This window comes from Pongo pygmaeus, chromosome 7 (assembly GCF_028885625.2).
Source record: "Pongo pygmaeus isolate AG05252 chromosome 7, NHGRI_mPonPyg2-v2.0_pri, whole genome shotgun sequence".
Classification (NCBI taxonomy): domain Eukaryota; kingdom Metazoa; phylum Chordata; class Mammalia; order Primates; family Hominidae; genus Pongo; species Pongo pygmaeus.
Genome location: NC_072380.2, coordinates 41,046,539 through 41,069,240, shown reverse-complemented (window position 1 = coordinate 41,069,240; position 22,702 = coordinate 41,046,539). Strand labels below are relative to the sequence as shown.

At 39.9% G+C, this 22,702-nt stretch overlaps 1 protein-coding gene across 9 annotated transcripts in view; it reads left to right on the top strand.

Annotated features, from left to right (window-relative positions):
* The window catches only part of ZMAT4 (zinc finger matrin-type 4), a 370,785-nt gene that overhangs the window by 182,760 nt on the left and 165,323 nt on the right, over window positions 1–22,702 (top strand). For all 9 annotated transcript variants that reach the window (XR_010127175.1, XR_010127176.1, XM_054499612.2 and 6 more), the window contains one exon: window positions 19,974–20,130. Coding sequence is in view for 7 of the 9 variants with exons in the window: in XM_054499612.2 (XP_054355587.1) it covers window positions 19,974–20,130 (157 nt within the window). In the remaining 2 variants the exon portion in view is untranslated. The remainder of the gene's footprint in view (window positions 1–19,973; window positions 20,131–22,702) is intronic.

Below are 22,702 nucleotides of genomic sequence, written 5' to 3'. Positions count from 1 at the left end.
GGCCTCAAGCAATCCTCCTGCCTGGACCTCCCAAAGTGCTGGGATTACAGGCGTGAGCCACTGTACCCTGCCTGAATGCTTTATTTTGAGTATTTTGTATTAGAAGATATTTCTTGATGGAACTAACACAGAAAAGCTAATAAATATGTGATTTGTTGTGACCTTTTTGTACAATCTATATCAGAGACCAACTACTTATTAAATGGTGAGTGGAAATCTAAGAATACTTTCCATCTGGGTCCTTCAAATTGGAACTTAAGGACCTTCAGTGTGTGCAAGGTTTGATAAGCAAAAGGATGATTTCACCCTACTGGGAAAAGATGGTATTACTGAGCAATCAAAGATAAAATTACAGGATTACAGACGAGATACAACATATTTCAGCTCTTCTCCTTGTTAAAATCAAGTGCTCAGAACTTTTCATAGGAGGACAGAGTTTTATATCCAGAGAGATTAACTTTCCAGTGACACAATTTCACAATGATAGGTATGCTAGCGTCCAAGGAACAGGAGGAGAAAAGGCAGGTCCATGTGATACCCATGGGTTTCCTGGAGAAACTGCTAATGACAAAGCTCCAGCTCAGTTTGACCAGCTAGCAAAGTAAAAAGGCCTAGGTCAGTGTTGGTATCTCAAGGAGACTTGCTTTTAGAAACCTCCATGGAGCACAGAGTAGTAATGAATATCTCCTGCTAGAGGGCGAGACATTTGGATCCTAATCAAACTGACTCTTATTTATTTTTATTTATTTTTGAGATAGTCTCATTCTGTCGCCCAGGCTGGTGTGCAGTGGCATGATCTCAGTTCACCACAACCTCCACCTCCCAGGTTCAAGCGATTCTCCTGCCTCAGCCTCCCAAGTAGCTGGGATTACAGGCATGCACCACCACAACCAGCTAAGTTTTGTATTTTTAGTAGAGATGGGGTTTCGCCATCTTGGCCAGGCTGGTTTCATATTCGTGACCTCAGGTGATCTGCCCGCCTCGGCCTTCCAAAGTGCTGGGATTACAGGCATGAGCCACTGCGCCTGGCCCAAACTGACTCTCTCTTAAGTAAAGGGAGGAAGAGTCCAAGGAAACACCTCTTGTAGTGGATTTGTGGCATTGTTTAGCGTGGGGCTGACTCTCTTGGAGGGCTTGATCCCCTTCCCATATTTCTGATGCAGCAGGTCTGGCGAGGGGCCCTGGGCATTTGCATTTCCAGCAAGCTCTCAGGTGAGACTGATGTTGCAAATCCGGGTACCACATTTTGAGAATCCAGACTTTCTTTTCTGAGCATCTTGAATCCAGTTGAGATTTGAAATCTTTTCCCCTATAAAGCCCTCCATTAAAGTTATATCTTTTCTTTAGGTCTGATCCTTTTCTTTTCCTCTGTGCTGAGTGATAAAGATAGCAGTGGAAATTGGAGGACAAGTGTCTGTCTCTGATTGGCTTCTCTACAGAACTGAGGACCTGAGGTAGCACTTGGGGTGATAAAGTTATAAAACCACAGGCGCTTGTAGGCTCAGGCAGAAAACATTCGTCTTGATGCCTTAGCAGTTTTTCTCCATGACTTGGAGGGCCTGGCTGTTGTCAGGGTTGCAGCTTGTTTGGAAGTCCACATGGCATGTAAATGGACCCACAGGGGAACTTGCTGAACGAAGGGACCCAGATTAGTGAGGTGGGCCACGCTGGTGGCAGTGCCAACTAGAGACATCCCTGTAGATCTGCCCCATGCATGTCTAGGCTTCCTCCCAAGGAGCGAAAGGAGATCTTATCTCATAAAGCACACACTCTCGCTCCCCTTTTATCTGTTAACCCTATAAAATTGTGGGATGAGGGGTTTACTTACTCTAAATAATTATTTTTCAAAATTTGATTCCTTTTTTAAAAGTAAAAAAGTATCACCTACTGTGGAATGTTTAGACAATTCATAAAGGACAAAGAAAAAAATAATTTTGCATAATCAGATGTATATGTATCACCTTTTTAATATTTAGAGGCTTGCCTTTCAGGTTTTGTTTTTACTCTTGCTCTTTCACACATGTGCAAATCTTCTTTCTGGGTACTATGTAGATCATGGCTGTTGTTGCCTGTCTATGGCTTTGCCTCTCACTCTGGGTACCAGCTATGTCTTCATAATCAGCTACAAGGCCCTGTTTGGTAGTCGTCATTTCCCCATCACTGCCTGAGCTCATTGCCTCTTACTCCCTCTGCTTCCGTTTGGCTGGTTTCCTTTGTTAATCTGTGCACATGCTGCTCACCTCATGCTCAAGGCCTCTCTACTCACTGTTCCTTCTACTTCAAATGCTGTTCCCCAGTTCCTCACTTCTTTCTGGCCTTTATTCAAAAGTCCCTTCCATAGTGAGGTCTTCTTGGACCCCTTTAACATTTCACACACTTTTTGAGATGGAGTCTCCCTCTGTCACCAGGCTGGAGTGCAGTGGAGCGATCTCAGCTCACTGCAACCTCCGACTCCTGAGTTCAAGCCATTCTCCTCCCTCAGCCTCCCGAGTAGCTGGGATTACAGGCGCGTGCCACCATGCCTGGCTAATTTTTGTATTTTTAGCAGAGATGGGGTTTCACCATGTTGGCCAGGATGGTCTCGATATCCTGACCTCATGATCCACCAGCCGTGGCCTCCCAAAGTGCTGGGATTACAGGCGTGAGCCACTGCGCCAGGCCTATTTCACACACTTCTTCCTGTAAACTTATTTCATTTCTTTCCTCCTTAGAAAGCTTGATTAACTAACATAATATGTATTCTACATTTTACTTACTTGTCTTAACTATGGTCAGCTTCTCCAGCTAGAATATAAACTCCATGACAAAAGGCATCACTGGATTGCTTTCTGTACTGTCCCCAGGACAGTGCCTGGTGGAGGGTTGACACGCCATAAAAAGCTGCTTTAAGATGTCAAATGAATGAGCTCCACAATACATCATAAATTATATTCCATATTCCATGGCATATTTTTCTATATCATGATTTTTAATAGCTGTTTCCATGTAATAGCTTTTTCACATTGTATCAATATATGACTATACCACAGTTAATTAAACATGAATTTAATAATGAATATACAACAGTTTGTTCAAATATCATCCTCTATTAACTTCAGTATTGTAAGTTTCTGCTTATTTTGCTGTTATAATTGGTACCTTAGCAATCAACCTTGTATGTATTTGCTCAAATCCTGATAATTTTCCTAGAATAATTTTCCAGAAATTAACTTTCTGGGTCAAGAAGAATGTATCTTTAAGGTGTTTGATCCACATTCTCAAATCACTATCCAAAAGGCTGTTTCTCTGAACAGGGATTTCTAATGCTGATTTCTTTGCACCTTTGACAATAAGACATTATTTTTCAAAAATATTCCAATTTTTATGAGTAAAAAATGGTAACTCATTGAATAATTTTATGTTCCTTAGGTTACTGGTAAAATTGATCTTTTTAATATTTTTTAAAATTGGATACGTATATTTCCTTTCTTTTCTTTTTTTTGTTTTGTTTTGTTTTGTTTTTTGTTTTTGAGATGGAGTTTCACTTTTGTTGCCCAGGCTGGAGTGCAGTGGTGGGATCTTGGCTCACTGCAACCTCCACCTCCTGGGTTCAAGCGATTCTCCTGCCTCAGCCTCTCAAGTAGCTGGGATTACAGGCAGCTGCCACCACACCCGGCTAATTTTTGTGTTTTTAGTAGATGCTGGGTTTCACCATGTTGGTCAGGCTGGTCTCGAACTCCTGACTGCAAGTGATCCACCTGCCTCCGCCTCCCAAAGTGCTGGGATTACAGGCAGGAGCCACTGTGCCTGGCCTGGATATGTATATTTCTTTTTATCCATTTTTAGTTTATGTCGTTTGCTTAACTGGTGGGGCGTTAACTAGCTTTCTTTTAACGCTTTGCAAGTGTTCTTTATATAGATAAGCATTTAAAAATATGTATGGTTGATATTTTTTTGCCATTTGCTTTTAAATACCTTCATGTTGTTTTGTTTTTCTACCGTTACCTCACCTTGATCTTGACTTTGTGTTATTTCTTGATATACAGAACATTTATATGAAATAGGATATGCATATATTTTATGTTTTGAACTGTTTTCAGTGTAATGCTTAAAAAGTTTAACTCATCCTAAGAGTGTATGAGTATTTCTATTTATTTCTCCTAGTGACTTTATGGTTTCATTATTTTTCCAAAATTGTTATTCAGTCCTTCAATTCCATTTATTGAATAATGTCCTTTTCCTCCCTGACTTGACATTTCCTTTATTACATACTAATTTGAATGTGTTATTTCGTTGTTTTGGCTCTGACTGTTTTATTAACTTGTGCCTTTCTGTAGCAGAAACCCACTTTAAAAATTATTAGAGTTTTATAATATGTTTTTCATATTTCAGGCTACAACTGCTTCTCATTTTTGATTTTCAAAATTATCTTAATTATTTAGTATCCATATTTTTCTTGAAGAAGAAATTCAGAATCATTTTGTTCCAACCTCCAGTGTTCAAACTTGCATCAGTTTTGCAAATACATATGGGAAGAAATTACTGCTGTTGGCTAATTCAATTGGCAATTTCTAGTCCCTTTAGCGCCATTATGAGATGTGATTTGATATGCACCTGGGGCAATTCCCAGTTTCTGGAAGTTCTTCAGCTAGCAAAGCTCTGTTCCTCCAGGTGCCATCTTTTCCTGCTCCTTGCTACCTGGTTTCCCAACATTAGGAGACAGGGCCTTCCATGAAAACCGTGATTTCAGGATGTGGCGCTATTGGAGCTTCCTGTCTGCCCAAATAACCTGTCTGTTTGTGGGTAAGGTGGGGAGCTGCATTCACCGGCATGCAATGTACTAACTGCCTTCCCCATCCTGACTGCTAAGTAGGCGTGGATGTCACAGAATGGATGTAGAAAGATGGCGAAACAATGTGTGTTTTATTTATTGACATGATAGCGTGTGCTAAAGAAAGAACAGAAACAACGGAAGCCCATGGTACAGGATAACTGGTCAGCGATTTTGTTGGTACAAATCTGAGTCTGGGGGACACAGTGGAGATATCCTCCGTGTCTTATCTTTGTTTCAGAGGTTTCTCTTTTATGAGACACAACCCTGGGTTGGTCGGCTTTTAATAAAAACAGTAGCTTATTCTTAAATATAGTTTTTGCTCTATAGGTTAGGCATCATTCTAAATACTTTCCACGTACAAACTCATTTAATTCTCACGACTGCCTTAATGAGAGAAATCCTGTTATGATTTGGGTTTTATGGCTTATCTCAATTGAACTCCTTATGCCTTACAGCAGGTAGAAATTCACTTTAGATTCTGGCATCAGGTGGTCTATCAAATTAATTTTTAGTGTGCTCTTCATCTTTTTCTGTCTTCGTTAATATTTAAAAGTTATAGTTAGGGAGACACGTAGGGCTGCTAACCAGGTATATTTTAAACTGAAATTCATCTTTTATAAATCTTTTATTAGAAAATAAAACCCATATACAAAATTTAGAAAACAGATGTATCCCATAATGAGTCCTAAGGTAAACACTATTATAACCACTACCCAGGTTGTGAAATAGATCTTTGCCAATCATTCCAGAAGCTTTTCCCATTGTCTCCTCCCAAGGTTGACCCTCTCTTTTCCACCAGAAGTAACCACTATCCTGACTTTTCCAGAATCACTTTCTTGAGTTTTTGTATAATTTTATCACCAATGTACCCCTCTAATGAGCATAGTTTAATCTTGCTCATTTTTAAAATCTTGATATACTTTTTACATCTATTTTAGTCTGCAGGTTTCTTCTCCATCTTTTATTCTTTACCATTTACCTATAAAAGAACCTGGGGGCATTTGACCTAAAGAGTTTTCTAAAGTATAGGTTTTGCTGATTGTATACTTGTGATCCCCATTCAACACTTTCCTCTGTCCTTTCCGTCCTCTGAAAATTGGCAGATAGATCCAGAGACTCGATTGGATTTGGGGTTGTTACATTTGGCAAGACTATAAATGGTGTTGAGTTCTTTCATTAAGAGGCACATGATATCTGATTGTCTCTCTTTTTTTGATGTTAGCAGCTGTTGATGCCCAATGCCTAGATCCATTAATTCATTGGAGGTTGCAAAGCTGTTTTCTTCTATTTTTTTCATTGATTAATTGGAATAATTTTAGAACAAGCGATTTTCCTCATTTATTGTTTGATACTCTGTGCTTTTAGGAAAAGCAGAAAAAATGCTTCATTCTTTTCTTTTATCAAGTGTCTAATTAAAGAACTGGTTCCCTATCATTCTACAAAGGTGAACAAACAGGTTTTTAGGAAATATTACTATGAATTCATGTATTTGGAGCTATTTGAAAAGTCTTGGCCGCACACAGTGGCTCATGCCCGTAATTCCAGTACTTTGGGAGGCCAAAGTGGGTGGATCATGAGGTCAAGAGATCGAGACCATCCTAGCCAACATGGTGAAACCCCGTCTCCACTAAAAATACAAAAAAAATTATCTGGGCATGGTGGCACGTGCCTGTAGTCCCAGCTACTCAGGAGGCTGAGGCAGGAGAATCGCTTGAACCCGGGAGGTGGAGGTTGCAGTGAGCCGAGATCGAGCCACTGCACTCCAGCCTGGCGGCTGGACAGAGTCTCAAAAAAAGAGAAAAGTCTTGATCCTTTTATAGATCCAATTGTCTCACTTGCTTCAAGGTTGCCTTTGAGTCCTTGTGTCATGATTGTAGTAGTCATTCCTAGCTTTCTTGTTGTCTAGCATGGCAAGATATTCCAGAATCATGTGGCACACTTCCTAGAATTAGTCTTTTTTTCCCCCCCCCACAAAAGGCTGGGTTTCTGTTTGTGGCAATGGCACTTCAAGATTGCTAGAGTTTTTGAGTGCTAGGGAGATTTTGTAGAGTTTGTTGTTGTTTTTAAGGCCTCTTCACCAGTTAGAATTAAAAAATATATATGTTTATATGATATCTCAAGGGTTTATACTAACACTTTCAATTCAAATCACAATTACAGGGTTTGATACTCGCCTGTATCCCATCTGCTCACTCTTTTTCTACACTGAGTATTGGTTCACAAAGACGCAGGAAATGATGAATTAGAATATTCCATAATTATTGACATACTTTATCCAATAATATCGCATATATCCTGTGAATAACAATATTGATGCTACAGCACCAGTATAATTAACTGAGAAATTAAATCTCTTTATTGCAGCACATATTCTCCCCAGTGTCTCCCCATCTTTAAATATGCTGTATCTATGGTATCTGAGTTTACAGCCATTATACACTGTACTTTATCCCTATTGGTTCTATTTATCTTAATTATATCTATTTATATATCTGTATGTATATATCTCAGACTACCACCAGTTTTTTTTTTTGTTTTTTTTTTTTTTTTTTTTTTGAGACTGGGTCTCACACTGTTGCCCAGGCTGGAGTGCAATGGCACGATCTCGGCTCACTGCCACCTCCACCTCCGGGGTTCACGAAATTCTCCTGCCTCAGGCTTCCCAGTAGCTGAGATTACAGGCGAGCACCAACACACCCGGCTAATTTTTTGTATTTTTAGTAGAGACAGAGTTTCACTATGTTGGCCAGACTGGTCTCAAACTCCTGACCTCGTGATCTGCCAGACTCAGCCTCCCAGAGTGCTAGGATTACAGGCATGAACCACCAAACCCGGCTCAACTACCACCAATTCTTATATCAATGTCTCCATAGTCATTTTGGTTATTAAAATCAATCTTACATTCTAGTAGGCACATCAGACACAGCTCATGAGAACAAGCTTCCCTGAGTTCTCGCCTGTTTTCTCACTGGGCCCTTTATACTTATATTTCAGCTTTGCTGGATATACAAAATTTGTCACACATTATTTTGCAAATCTAAAATATGTGACATCATTTGTTTTTGAAGTAAAACATTGCAGTTGAAATGTCTGATGATAATCTAATTTTGTTTTCCTTCTGTCTTTTTCTTAAAGGCTCGGGTAATTTAAAAATATCTTTCTATAAGGTTTAGTAATTTTACTGAAAAATTTTTTTGTGTTGATTGTTTTGGGTTGACATTTAGGGGTATACATGAGGCTCTTTCAATACAGTTGGCCCTCCATATTCGTGGGCTCCACACTCATGGATTCAACCAACTGCAGGTCAAAAGTATTCGATAAAATGAAAAAAAAATAATACAAATAAAAGACACAGTATAACTATTAGCATAGCATTTATATTCTCTTAGGTACTATAAGTAATGCAAGGATGATTTAAAGTCTACAGGAGGATGAGTGTAGGTTATATGCAAACACTGACATTTTTTTTCAAGGACGTGAGCATTTGCAGACTTTGACAACTGTAGGGGGTCCTGGAACCAATTCCCCATGGATACTGAAGGATGACTGCATATACTTCCTTTAATTTTAATTGTAGGAGAGTTTTCTCAATTTATAGTTTGTTTTGTTTTGGTTTGTTTGCTGGGATTATGCCTGTAATCCCAGCACTTTGGGAGGCCGAGGTGGGTGGATTACCTGAGGTTGAGAGCTCGAGACTAGCCTGGCCAACATGGTGAAAGCCCTACAAAAATTAGCAGGCATGGTGGTGCGCACCTGTGATTCCAGCTACTCGGGAGGCTGAGGCAGAAGAATCACTTGAACCTGGGTGACGGAGGTTGCAGTGAGCCAAGATTGCGCCACTCACTGCCCTCCAGCATGGGTGACAGAGCAAGACTCACTCTCAAAAAAAAAAAAATCAAGATTGCTTTCCTAACTTAACAGAGCTTCTTTGAGAGAGAGAGAAAGAGTGTGTATGTGTGTGTGTGTGTAGTGTAGCTTAGTGTTTAAGAGCAGAATGGTTTGTTTACTGAAGTGTATTAGCGCCACTCTCCCCCACATTTGTCTGAACCTTCTCTTTGCTTTGTCTCCATTGTTTTTGTCCTCGGTTTTAATTCTACTCTCAGCAGTTTCTCCTCAGTATGAAGCTGTGGTCTGAAAAAAGTTCTGGTGGGTTGTATGGAAAATTTGCAGGTCTAGGCTGTGTCTGCCCCTCCAGGCTCTCCACAGACTTCTCTTACAATCTGCTGTGGGGATGGGACATGCGCTCCTGATGCCAGCTGCTGTTCTCACACAGGACTGCCAGGCTTTCTGTGAATACCTGCTGCTATTGAGGGTTCCTCTGGCTCCAGGTCCAGCAGAGCTCTCATTGCCTCACTTTATTTCCCTGCACAGATGCTGATAGCATGCAGATTTTGTGCTATTACTGGTTTATTTCCATTCACTTATGTTTTGAGGTTCATGAGAATAACCTTGTCACCTAGTTTTGTAATAAATATTGTCTGTGAGTTTCTTATTTGCCTTTCTAGTTCTATTTTTATTAGGGAATTTAGAGAGATTTAAAAAAATGATACCACTGCTGCCAACATTTTCCAAAACTCTCATTTTATTTCGTATGTACATAGTTTTCATCAATCAACAGATATTTATTAAATGGTCTATGGCAGGTCCTATTATAGACACCAAGGATATAGCTATGAACAAAACAGAGTTTCTACCCTCAAGATCTATAATAGGAAAATAATGGTATTGAACATATACACCACTAAGTGAAAAAATATCAAATATAAGTAAATTTCATGAAGTAAATGAAATGAGATAATATGTATCTATTCTTTTAAACCATTTGATTACATGTATATACACACACACATACATACACACACTTTATACACACATACGTATTATATATGTATACACGCACATATACATACTCACACACAAAGATATTTGACTTACACACAAATATTTTTGAATAGTATTTTCTGGATTACAAAGCATGTTTCCATACAATGCATTCTTTTATCTTTTTATGAATAGGCAGATAAGGTAGATTTTACTCCCCATGTTACAGAGGAGGGATTTCATGTTTAATAATTATAAGTGACATCTGATACACTTACAGCCAAAGCATCATCAAGTATCTTTTGAATCTGAATCTGCTTTTTTTAAACTTAATATTCTATTTTTTAATACCACATTACATAAAACACTGTGCTGGGGGTTAGAGATGACATCTTTTCAGCCCAAATAATTAAGTTTCAATTAGAGACAATAAGATATATGCTTAGTGCTGTCATGTGGCGGTGGAGTGGGGGGGACAGGCCTGAATGAAGTTCTGTGGGAGTGAGGAAGCATCAGTTGTCTTTGTGATGGGATGTCCCAGGGAAGCCTAATGAAGGAGATTGCATCTGCGTGGCCCTTGCATATAGAGAGACGGGACATTTCTAGTTGGAATGAACCATGTGAACAAAGACAGGTAGGCATATCCTTAACATAGCTGGAGGAGAGCGAGAGTTCAATCAACTGTTTAGTTTTTCTTCATACACTCATCATTCAATGAGGATTTAAGTTACTATGTGCCAGGGCAGAGATAGAAAGATAGATAGGGAAGGAGCTTAGTCTAGTGGGGGAGACGTGTGCTCCCCACCTGATTTGAAAGTGAGACCTTTCAGGGGGACTGAATCTTCACTTACCTGCAGCATCCAACAAAAACAGGCAGCCGGGAGATGAAGATTTTAGTGCTGGGATTCTGAGCTATTTTCTTGGCAGTCTGCTTGGTGTTCCTAACCTTGAAAAAAATCAATTTGCTTGGAGCATATTATGTCTGAAAAGCACCCGTGGGGGAAGAGACCAGAAAAGTGTGTTGAGTGTTAGATGTTAGCGAAATTTAAATGTCATGATAAGGAATTTATTTTGGGGTAGTAAAGCGTGTTTGAGAGTTTTTGACAAGAAGACTGACCTAAGATGCCAGGGCATCCATGAATTTGGCCAAAAATTCAAAAATCAGTCCCACTACTTTCTGAAAAGATGACATATTGAAGAATTTATTTAAACCCTCTGAGCTTCATTTTCTTGATCTGTTAAAATTGGGAATTTATTTATGTATTTATCCACTGACACCTCATTTATTCATTGATTTTTAAGTTCAACTGATATTTAATAATTACTCAGTTCTGGCCGGGCGCAGTGGCTCACGCCTGTAATCCCAGCACTTTGGGAGGCCTAGGTGGGCAGATCACGGGGTCAGGAGATTGAGACCATCCTGTCTAACATGGTGAAACCCCGTCTCTACTAAAAAAATACAAAAAATTAGTCGGACATGGTGGCACATGCCTGTAGTCCCAGCTACTAGGAGGCTGAGGCAGGAGAATCACTTGAACCTGGGAGGATGAGGTCGCAGTGAGCTGAGATCGCATCACTGTTGCCTAGGTGACAGAGCGAGATTCTGTCTCAAAAAAAAAACCAATAATAAATAAATAAATAAATAAATAAATACTCAGTTCTGGAGCTACATGGTCTAATGCAGTAGCCACTCACTCAAAAGAGCTATCGAACACTTGAAATGCAGATAGTCTGAATTGAGATGTGCTATCAGTGTGAAATATACACTTGATTTGGAAGTCTTAGTATGAGAAAAAGAATATAAAATACCTCATTAATAATTTTTATGTTGAATACATCCTGAAAGGAAAGAAGAAATAAGTTTAAGAGAGCTATTGTATAGCGTGGTGACTATAGCTAATGATGATAGATTATATTTTTGAAAAATGCCAAGGGAGTTGGTGTTAAGTGCTCTTGCCACAAAAATTATTGCTATGTGAGGCAATACATATGTTAATTAGCTAGATTTAACCATTCCACAATATATATGTGCTTCAAATGCATAGAATTTTATCTGTCAATTAAAAAATAAATTTGAAAAAATGTTTTTTGAAATTAATTTTGTGGTTCCTTTTTTCAAAGATATGTCATTTAGAATATTTAAATGTGGCCTCATTTACAGCTTGTACTGTATTTCTATTGGACGATGCTGCTCTAGATACTGGGTGTACAATATTGAATAGTGGTCAGAGACAGATAGTAAATAAGCACATTTAAATATCTAATTCATCTAATTCTAGACTGTGAAATAAGTGCTGTGATCTTCCCACCTGCCTCTCATCCCACCTTTGCTCTCTCCGGCCCTTCTATTCATTTGTGGCATTTTCTTAGCCACTTCTCTTAGTTAGTGGGGCTTATCTAACTTACATAGTTGTCCTCTCTCAGGAACTCTGGCTAATTTCTCCCTTTTGGGGTCTTGCAACTAATGTGACCGTCTGTTTAAATATTTCTTCAGTGACTGAAAAAACAAACTAAAGCCATCCAAATTCCAAAGGCAAACAAAATTCTTCATCTCTCTTCAGTAGAAATCTTCATTCTCTCTTTCCTTTATTGTCAAAAATTACCATTTCCCCCAATACTATGGAAATTGGGAGTTTTCATCCACAGAGTGGGTGGTTTGAATCCAAACAGCAGGGCATATATCTGTCTAGTTCATGCCATCCTTCCTGTAGACACTACAGCTTCCCCATGGGACTCTGAACATCACCCACCTTCTAGCCATAGGACACATCCTTTGTATGTGGATAAACTCACACAATAATGTGTCATTCCAATTATGTCCATTTCAGTACAGTGTATGAATGCCACTTTATGCCAATTGGCCTTTTCCTGAGACAAAGCAATCATATTGGTAAGAAAGCAAGGGAGATAGTACATTAGGTGGAAAACAGAGTTAAGTGACCAAGTTAGAAATGGTTAATGAATGGCCATGTCAAGTCGTTCAACTATTTAGTTCATGTTTATCAAGTCTGTTTTATAAATCCAGACCTGTGCCAGGCACTGGCTATGATGGGAGGATAATTTCTAAAGTTCTTATAAATTTTCTGCCCTTAAGATGTTTTTAGAAAGACAATTCTAAAACAAAAACAAAATGCTAATAAAGCAATTAAAAGGCAGGACCAAATCAAAATGTATGGCAAGGATGTTAAGGACTGGGAGAGGTCAGGAAGGAAGATGTGGATGAAATTTGCAGATGTCTTGAAAAAACTCTTGGAGAAAATGGATCTTGATATCTGGATGTGACTTAAACAGGTCAGGAGGAGAGAGAACAGCTTGACCCAAATGGAGTGGAACGGGATGCATGAGAGAGAACGGTGAGAGACAACGTTGCCCAGGACCCTGTAGTCAATCAGGAAATGTGACTTCCAGGCCTTTTGATCCCAGTAAAGTGGGAGAGAAGAGACATCATTTTCTGCATTCTGCTTTTCTCCAAAGTTAAATATCAGAATATAAGCAACAACATGCATAACACTGGAAATAGTGGCATTTATTGGACATTCTATCTTACTACAGGGTATGTGCTGAGAGGTGCAGTTATTTCTGCGTCTAGCAGAAGGTATCAGATGACTGTTGCCTTCAGGTGTAGCTTAGTAGCAGCTGCAAGTGGAGTTTCATTATAGCCACAGAATGTCTTTTGCCAAAATGAACACCAGTGATCAGGATCTTAGAATGTCTAGCCAGTGCTCAAAGAAATTCCATATACTACATGGGAGCCAACATGAACAAAATACTCCTCATTATGATTCGCTTCCTGAATGAGTTTCACCTACAAGCAGAGGATGCCTAGAAAAGAAAAAAAACAACAACTTAAACTTCAAATTTCAACATATCTTTGGGCTTTTGAAATCATTTAAATGAATCTTTTAGGCTTTTTCTCTAGAACAGAATATTGAGATATAATTCATATGTCACAAAACTCACCTATTTAAAGTATAAAATTGAAGGGTTTTAGGTATATTCACAGAGCCATGTGACTGCCAGATCTACAGTAACCTTGGAAACTCTTTACCCATTAGCAATCACTCCTCATTTCACCTCCCATCTCCCTCCTCCCTGCTCCCCCACTGCCCTCTGATTCCTAGACAATCACTCATTCACTCTCTGTATTTATAGATTTTCTTATTCTGGAAATATCATGTAAACGGAGTCATACATTATGTGGTCTTTTGTGATGAATTGGCTTCTTTTATTTAGCATAATATTTTCCAGATTCATCCATGTTGTAGCCTGTATCAGTACTTTAATCTTTTGGTGGCATATACCATGCCATTGTATGGACATACCACATTTTATTTACTCCCTCTGCAGTTGGCAGACATTTGGGCTGTTTCCACTTTGGGGCTATTATGAATGATCTGGCTATAAAAACTCATGTAAAAGTTTTTATGTGGACATATATTTTTATTTCTCTTGAATGAAATACATTCAATTCTCATTTTCCACAGTAGTTATTTTCTATAAAGTTGTCATCAACACTGAATTAGCAAATGCTGAGCCACTGCTCCTAGGTAAAATTCAGGATTAGGTCTGGGAGACCTCTGGTCACAATATTTTTGTCAATCCATCCATATGTAACCTTGTTTTGTGTGTGTTTCTGTTTGGAGACACCTTATTGAATATATATATATATATATATATATATATAGAGAGAGAGAGAGAGAGAGAGAGAGAGTAAATTTCTTTGCTTTTTAGCCTCACAACAATGCTATCCACTATGCTTTTTTATCGATTGTTATCTCTGGAATTCACAAATTTAGACAACTTTTTTCCATCGCTCCATTACTCTCTGTGCGTGTTTCTTTAGCATTTTCTGGAGTGGTCTCACATACAGATCAGTGAATTTCCTCTCTCTCCTTCTGGATGTAAGTACTAGTGATTGATTCACATTGAACTCAAGGCCAGCAGCACTATGATGTATGCCTGAGTGAAGCTTAGCTAACATGTGTGTTTTCTCCATAAGGAGTTTCACCAAACTCCTCACTCTGCCATTCTGAAAGTGCATGTCTCCCTCTTAGGCTTTCTACCTTCACCTAAAGCAAAAGAGAATGAGGACAATCATCTGAATTAAATTAAAGAAATCTTTATAACAAAGGGGAAAGGTGTTTGGGGATTAGATTTCTAGCCAGTCAGTGAGGTTTTCCATCCTGATTGAATTCTTCTGAAAACTTTTTAACTTTGCAAAATGCTTTGACTGAGCAGCCTTGGGTTACTCCACAAACATTCTTTTTATTTCTTTCAGCAATGTGGATGTTGCATTTAAAAAGTCTGACTGAATTTTTGCCTCCAGTTTGAAATTCATATTTTAAAGATGATCTTTAAGCCAGAAACTTTAAATATATTCATTGAGGTCAATTAATCAAACTTTGTGAAGTTTCTACCCCGGGCTATATATCAACCTTGCTCTGGATGCAGCAAGATACTCTAATGAAAGTGATGTCTTAATTTTTTTGTGCTACTGTAACAGAACACCACAACCTGAGTAATTCTTAATGAACATAAATGCATTCAGCTTATGGTTCTAGAGGCTGGGAAGTCCAAGATTGAGGGGTTGCATCTGGTGAGGGTTTTCTTGCTGTGTCATAACATGGTGGAGGGCATCACATGGTGACCGAGAACAAGTGAGGGTTGAACTTGCTTTTACAGCAATCCCACTCTCTTGATAACAAACCCCCTCTCTCCATAACAGCATTAATCCATTCATGAGGGCTCAGCCCTCTTAAAGGTCCCACCTCTCAACACTGTTGCATTGGGGATTAAGTTTCCAACACATTCAAGCCATAGCAGATGATATAATCTAGAGTTGCAAAGAACTATTAATTTGGGATTTTGGTGGCTAAGAACATGCAGTTAAAATTCTGCATAGTGGGCTGGGCAGCGGTGGCTCATGCCTGTAATCCCAGCACTTTGGGAAGCCAAGGTGGACAGATCACTTCAGGTCAGGAGTTCGAGACCAGCTTGGCCAACATGGTGAAACCCCATCTCTACTAAAAATACAAAAAATTAGCCAGGCATAGGGTGCACGCCTGTAATCCCAGCTACTCAGGAGGCTGAGGTGGAGAATCACTGGAACCCAGAAGGCGGAGGTTGCAGTGAGCCGAGATTGCACCACTGCACTCCAGCCTGGGAGGCAGAGTGAGACTCCATCTCAAAAAAAAAAAAAAAAAAAAAAATTCTGCATAGTTGTGTATCCACCAGTGTCATTAGAGCAGTTAGTGTTAGTGGCACTTAGAATTGCACTATGTGAATAACTGGCCCCTTTTGTAAAGTATCTCACTAAGTGTGTACTGTTGGCATGAAAGGCTGCCTAACTTTTCAGGGCCTCACAGCTCCTTCATTGTCAGGTACCTAAAATCGCCTGGTCCCTCTTTTACAACTATGGCATAACTATATCCCATGATACATTATTGTATAACAATTGGTTTTCCTCTTCTATTATTTTTTATTTTTCTATATGATAATGAGATTGCCCAGGAGAGCAGAAATCTAGGAATATATATTAAAACTACCATCATGAAGCTAATATATTTCCCTACTAAACCCTCAAGTTGGTTTATAAATTGTTGTCACCTCTGGTTCTTTACCTGGCCATCTTTCTGTCAGTTGGAAAAATGTTGGGTTGCCATAGACCTCCCTGTGTTACCTGTCTCCTCTTTTGACTTTTATGCCACACAAGTTACTAATCCCACAAACAAACCCTCTGCTCCATTCATTCAGTACGCATTTGAAGGTCCTCCAGTGTGGTCAATGTGGTGCTAGGTGCTGGCTCCTCACTATCAATGAGGCAATTTCCTAGACCTTAAAGAAGTTTTGCCATCTCATGAGGTGGACAAATATGAAAACAAGAAAGTGCAATAATTCCATGTTCTGTAGAAGAAGAATGTACAAGGCACCCAGGAGACCCAAAGGCTGGTTCTCACTTCTCCCAGACGGTAGATGGAGCCAAAAGGAGTTTCAGGCTGGTGCAGTGGCTCACTCCTGCAATCCCAGCACTTTGGGAGGCCAAAGCAGGGGCATTGCTTGAGCCTAGGAGTTCAAGGCCAGCCCAGAAAACAGGTTGTAGACACTCTCTGTCTACAAACAATAAAAAAGTATTATCCAGGTGTAGTGGCATGTGCCTGTGATCCTAGCTACTCTGGAGGCTGAGGTGAAAGTATTGCTTGAACCAAGGAGTTCCAGGCTATAGTGAGCTATGATGGCACCACTGCACTCCAGCCTGAGTGACAGAGCAAGACTCTGTAGCAAAACAAACAAACAAACAAAAAAAAAAAAAACCAAAAACAGCAGCAACTTCACCTCAAGGAAATGATGAGCCAGGAAGACAGATTCTGGTACGACTGAATTAGACACAAAGTGATTCAGAAGGGCATTCCAGCATTTCCTTTAAGAAGGCTTAAAGATGAAAACCCACACAAACAGTCCTGATTTACATTAATGTTTTTTTTTAATCTTACAATTAGGAGTATGTGAGTCCAATATGAGACTCTAGTTCTTTGATTATAATATTTCCTCTTATTTTCTGTCTACTTCTCCAATTCTCCTGGTGCCAGCCTCCTTGATAACAGGGCATGGAGTCATATTCATCTACCACAGCATATAACACAATTAGTAGGTCCTTAAAAATGTGTTGGGTAAATAAATACCATAAATCCATTTTTCATTCATTAAGGGCAACTCTTTGCCCTGGAAACTAGTTCTCAGTCATTTTGTGTGGTGATGCTGGCCTCTGTGTCTGGGCCCCTAGACTTTCTTTAGACATTTCTACGGTTAGAGCTTCAGGGAGAAAGGCCAGGCATGGCTGGAGTTTTCACTGGAAGTGGTGGAACAGATGCACAGATTCTAAAGAGAATGCACAGATGAACAGATACACAGATTCTAAGACTGAGAATTAAGCTCTGGCTTATGAACTTCTTCCTAATTTTTAAAAATTACATGCCTTGACCTATGTCATGTGTAAGTAGTTAAAAAAAAGGTATAATTCAAGAACCCACTTTCACCCTGATAATCTTCCTTTTTAAAAAAGGGTAAGACTTGATTTCATTCTTTTTTATGGCTGAGTAGTATTCCATGGTGTGTGTGTGTGTGTGTGTGTGTGTGTGTGCATTTACATTTTCTTTATCCAATCATCTATTGATGGACACTTACGTTGATTCAGTATCTTTGCTATTGTGAATAGTGCTGCAATAAACATAAGAGTGAAGTTATCTTTTTAACACAATGATTTTTTTTTTCCTTTGGGTAGATACCCATTAGTGGGATTTCTGGATCACATGGTAGTTCTATTTTTAGTTCTTTGTTATGCTAATAGCCCAGACTTCACCGTTCTGCAATGTATCTGTGTCACAAAACTGCACTTGTATCCCTCAAATGTACACAAATTTTAAATAGTGAGATTAATACATATCCTCTAGCATGTAGTAAAGAGGCACCAAGTTTGGTCTCTCATTCCTCTTGCATAATCTACTCCTCATTTAATGTGCTGGAACCCTTCAGGAACTCCCTGATTTGCCTCTTCCTGGTGATCCTGGTATATGCCATCTCCCTGGCTTCCATCCTGTCTCCTAGGCTTGACTGAGGAGGTACATAGCTCAGGGGAGCCAGGAAGCCGACCCTGCCCCTTCCCTCCAGGTCCATTTCATTTCCATAGTATTCCACACAGAAGTAAAAGTATTCGTACTATTTTGTTTTTTTCTCTATGGAGAAAACTGAAAGCACTTTGGCTTTAAACCCTCAGTAAGAGTATTGCCAACGAGCACAGCCTCAGGACTACTAGATTTCCTAGTAGGAGAGGACTCACTGGGAAAGCCCCTCCTCTCTCCAGTGGTCCTTTTCCACTCACTGACAACCTCCATCCCAGCCCCAGTGTTTGAAGTCTCTTCCTGAACTTCAGGCCAGCCTCCTGCTCCTGGGACACACATACAACCCCTTCCTTTCAAGGATGAAATGCTAATTATCAGAGATATTGCAGACTAATGTCTTAAGGAGGAAGGAGTTCATTTCCTAACTACCACATAATTTGTAAGGCAACACTCTCTCTAGCAGTCTGGACATCTTATTACTATGCAGATAAAATATGTAATCCCCTTCCTCCAACCAGTCACCACCCTCATCCTCCTCACCATCCAATTTTAAATTGTACTCTCTGGGCTCACTAGGAATAAGAGAAGGGGCCATTGTGGGGCCATATACTCATTCCAGCTTGCTCTTTAACAAAGAGATGCTCGGCTATTGCTGCACCATTAAGGAATAGATTAACTTCTTATCTAAACGTCTGTTCTACCTTCCATTTCTAACTAAGCAGGAGGGGAAGCAATGGATTACTCCTCCCCTTCATAAGTATAGGTAATTGATGACCTGTGTGCACAATAGCAGGTCACATGGTCTGACCAAGGATTTATTTTTTTCTGATTTATGATTCATTTTCATTAAGTCTTACAAAGGAATAGAAATTCAGCTGGATTTAAGCATTTTGTGCAGCATTTAATGAATCACCTTTCCTGAAAAATAGGAAAATTATGCAAACTCTCCCAGAAAATCCAGCCAGCACAGTCATCATAGCTTTATGATACAGAATCAAGTTAATTATGAAAAACACTCAATTCCTTAAAGAAATCTCTAAAAATCTTGAACATCATGGCCATGTATCCTGGTGAGCCTAAAATTGGTCAAAAGCAGAGCGGAATAACAAATGATAATTTCTGCTAAATAATTCAGACTATCTGAACTCTGATATTTTACTGACTTTAATGAGTATAATGGGTCCAATTAGAGACTGCTTTCCTTCACTGTGCCAGGCTCAATGTGCTCTCTCTTAATTGTGGGCCTCGTTTTTAATTTGGATAACTCGTCTCTACAAGTTTGTCCTGAAATCCCAGTATCTGGCATTAATAGCTACTAACTGTATGTAAAAGTCAGTCACTGAGTAAGTTTTGATGATGATTATCATGAAGAAAAAGAGATTGCACTGGGTCCTGTCAGGGGGTGGGGGGCTGGGGAGGGATAGCGTTAGGAGAAATACCTAATGTAGATGACAGGTTGGTGGGTGCAGCGAACCACCATGGCACGTGTATACCTATGTAACAGACCTGCACTTTCTGCATATGTATCCCAGAACTTAAAGTATAATAAATTTTTTTTTTTTTAAAAAGAAGATGAGTAGAAAGCAAGGCAAAAAGAGAGAGAGAGAGAGATTGCAGCACAAAAACTAGATGTTTCAATACACTAGTTCGTCTGGGATAAGTCTCATTTGTAAAAGAATGGAATGGGTTTCTCTCACACGTGGCCTTTCTTTCTCCCCGCGCAGGGAAGTGATGCCGACATGGTGGATAAGAACAAGTGCTGCACACTCTGCAACATGTCATTCACTTCAGCGGTGGTGGCCGATTCCCATTATCAAGGCAAAATCCACGCCAAGAGGTTAAAACTCTTGCTAGGAGAGAAGACCCCATTAAAGACCACAGGTACGTGCAGGAACAGTGATCGTGGGGAGACCCTGAAAACCAAGTGCTGGCCTGTCATGTGGATCGTGTTCCTCCTTCAGATGCAGTTGCCAGAACCAGAGCCTAATGATAGACGTCACTCAAAGCCCAAAGGGATGGGTGGCTGACCTCAGCAGACCTGGCTGTCCTAAGACCCCTAAATACCATTTCAGGTGCTCATTCTATCAAGCTGGCTCCTTTCGATGAAGTAATGCAGCAGCTTGCATCTGCTGAAGAGCTGTGTGCATTCTGCAAGATGTTGTCTATCATGCTTACTGTGTATTATATAAGATGCGATATCTATTCTGTTTTCTAGATTCCATCTGCAATTAGTGTGGATCATGCATGCTGTGTTATGTGTAATAGAGAGGTCCCCTACCAATGTCTATAATGCAGGACATCATCCTTTTTTTTACCTTGGCAGGGCAGAGCGGGAGGAAAAGAAAGGAAAACTGTGATCTTTAAAACTACTTCAGTGTGCCGAGAGCTGATTGTTGTTTTTTTTTCCTGAGATGACATTCTCATCATCTTTGCAGGGGATCCTGTGATTCACCTTGCAGGAGATCCTGTGATTCAAGCCTATTAACTTTCACAAGTAAAACCTTAAATATTGATAACCGATGATTTGACCTTCTAATTGCTTAACTAAAATAAATTCTTCAGAGGTCTATCACATCATGTAACTAAAACACTGTTATAATTTAGTCAAGATAAACTATTTGGACAAGATTTATGTTGTGGCAGAAATGTGACCAAACAGGTTATAATCCAGAGAAGTTGGGGGCATACTTCATGGTGCCTACTCTTTCCATGCGATTAAAATTTAGCAGTACATTTTATCTGCTGTCTAATGAATCACACATAAACTGTAGGTGTAATTATTTTGTAAATGGCATTTTGCAAACTGGAGAGAGCCTAAAACAATGCTTGGCTTTTATCCTTACCACTGCTTTTCTTAAGAAAAAATGTAATTTTTTACCTAGAGAATCACAAGGAATCATTTTACTGTATTTTTCTATTTAGTTTAACTAAACAACATTGCTTTTGTAAAGGTGGCTGTGACATTCAGGCATAGGATGGGGTTGCAAAACACATGAAATCTGGAGACACGCTCAGTATGTTTGGGGGCACAGGTTGTGTTTCAGCCTTTGACAAGCAGCCAGTCAATTGAAACTCCTGATTCTTGCTCCCTTAAAGGTTGCATATTCACCTTGTAACCTATTCCCCATCAGATCTCTTAAAATAGACACCTCAAAAAAACAGTCACTGGAAAATTTTTACCTGTTTTCCATGAATTAATAACCAGCCCATTTGTTCTCTCTGCTGAAGCAGAATATTACTGTTAAATTAAATTTTGGAGGTAATGATGGAAGAGGAGAAGGTGTGTGTTTGCTTATCACATCAATTAGCAAATGGGAGAGTTATTCTTTCTGCAAAAAAAAAAAAAAAAAAAAAAAAAATGCCACATGGCAAAACCAGTTCTTTGTGAATTTAAATACAGCTTTAAGACAACCAAGCATCCAATTGTTTTCCTGAATTCAAACACCCTCAGATCTGGGAAATAGAACTCGAGTGTAATTTGTTAGCCATCATCAATATATTCCAAAGGAAAAGGAAAAAACGAAGTACAGCCTTTACTTAATGGCTTAGTCTTGGCTGCTCATGGGACTAGCTCAGCCCTCCCTGTTGCAGAAACCAGGTTGCTGGGTAGGCAAGAAGGGAACGAATAGGGTGTGGTGCGCCGAAAGCTATGGCTTAGGTTGGGCCTGCCTGGTTGCCAGCACCCCCTTCACACCCAGCTCATACCCCCTTCTGCAGTGTGCTCTCCCAGCCATTCCCCTCTGCAGCTGCTTTGAGCAGAAAGGATCTTGGAAAGTGGCAGCCCCAGACAGATCAGAGGGCCTAGGAAGCTAAACTGGCTCCTGGCTTGGGTTGATGTCAACCCAGCTGTTGGCAGGGAGCAGAGAAAGCAAGGCCTCCTACTAGAGGGAGCAAGTAGTCAGACATGAGGCAGATTGGTTAATAGTAGAAAAGACATGTAAATGTATGCAACGTGTGTACACGAGCGCCTTCAGAATGAAGACTCAAATGCAGTAGAAATTGGCCATTTTTATGGTTACTTCAGCAAAGTAAGGGCAGCCATGTAGAAATATGATTGCACAAAAAGGGAACGATCTAATGCTGTTGGACACAGTGGGGACACCCAGGAAGGCCTGTCTGTCTAGATTCTTCTTGGCCTCTCTGAGCAGCACTCCTTCCTTCTGGGTGTGGGGGCAGGACCCTCTCTGGAAAGGGGTCTCATGTCCTACTCTCCAACAAGGTCAATCAGATAATTTCTTTATGGTCAGTTTTTACACAGAAAGGTGAGGGGAGTGAGGGGAAGTTAGAGTAATAGTTTTTAGGTTTTATGGCTGGCTTTGGGGAAAAGGGGGTTCTGGTTTCTAAGGTCTGCCTTGGAGAAGCGGGTTTCCAGGCTAGCCTTGGGGGAGAATGGGACTGGGAGACAGGAGGGTAGGAGAGTGTCAGAGAAAAACTTCACTTCTGAGGCTGCTGC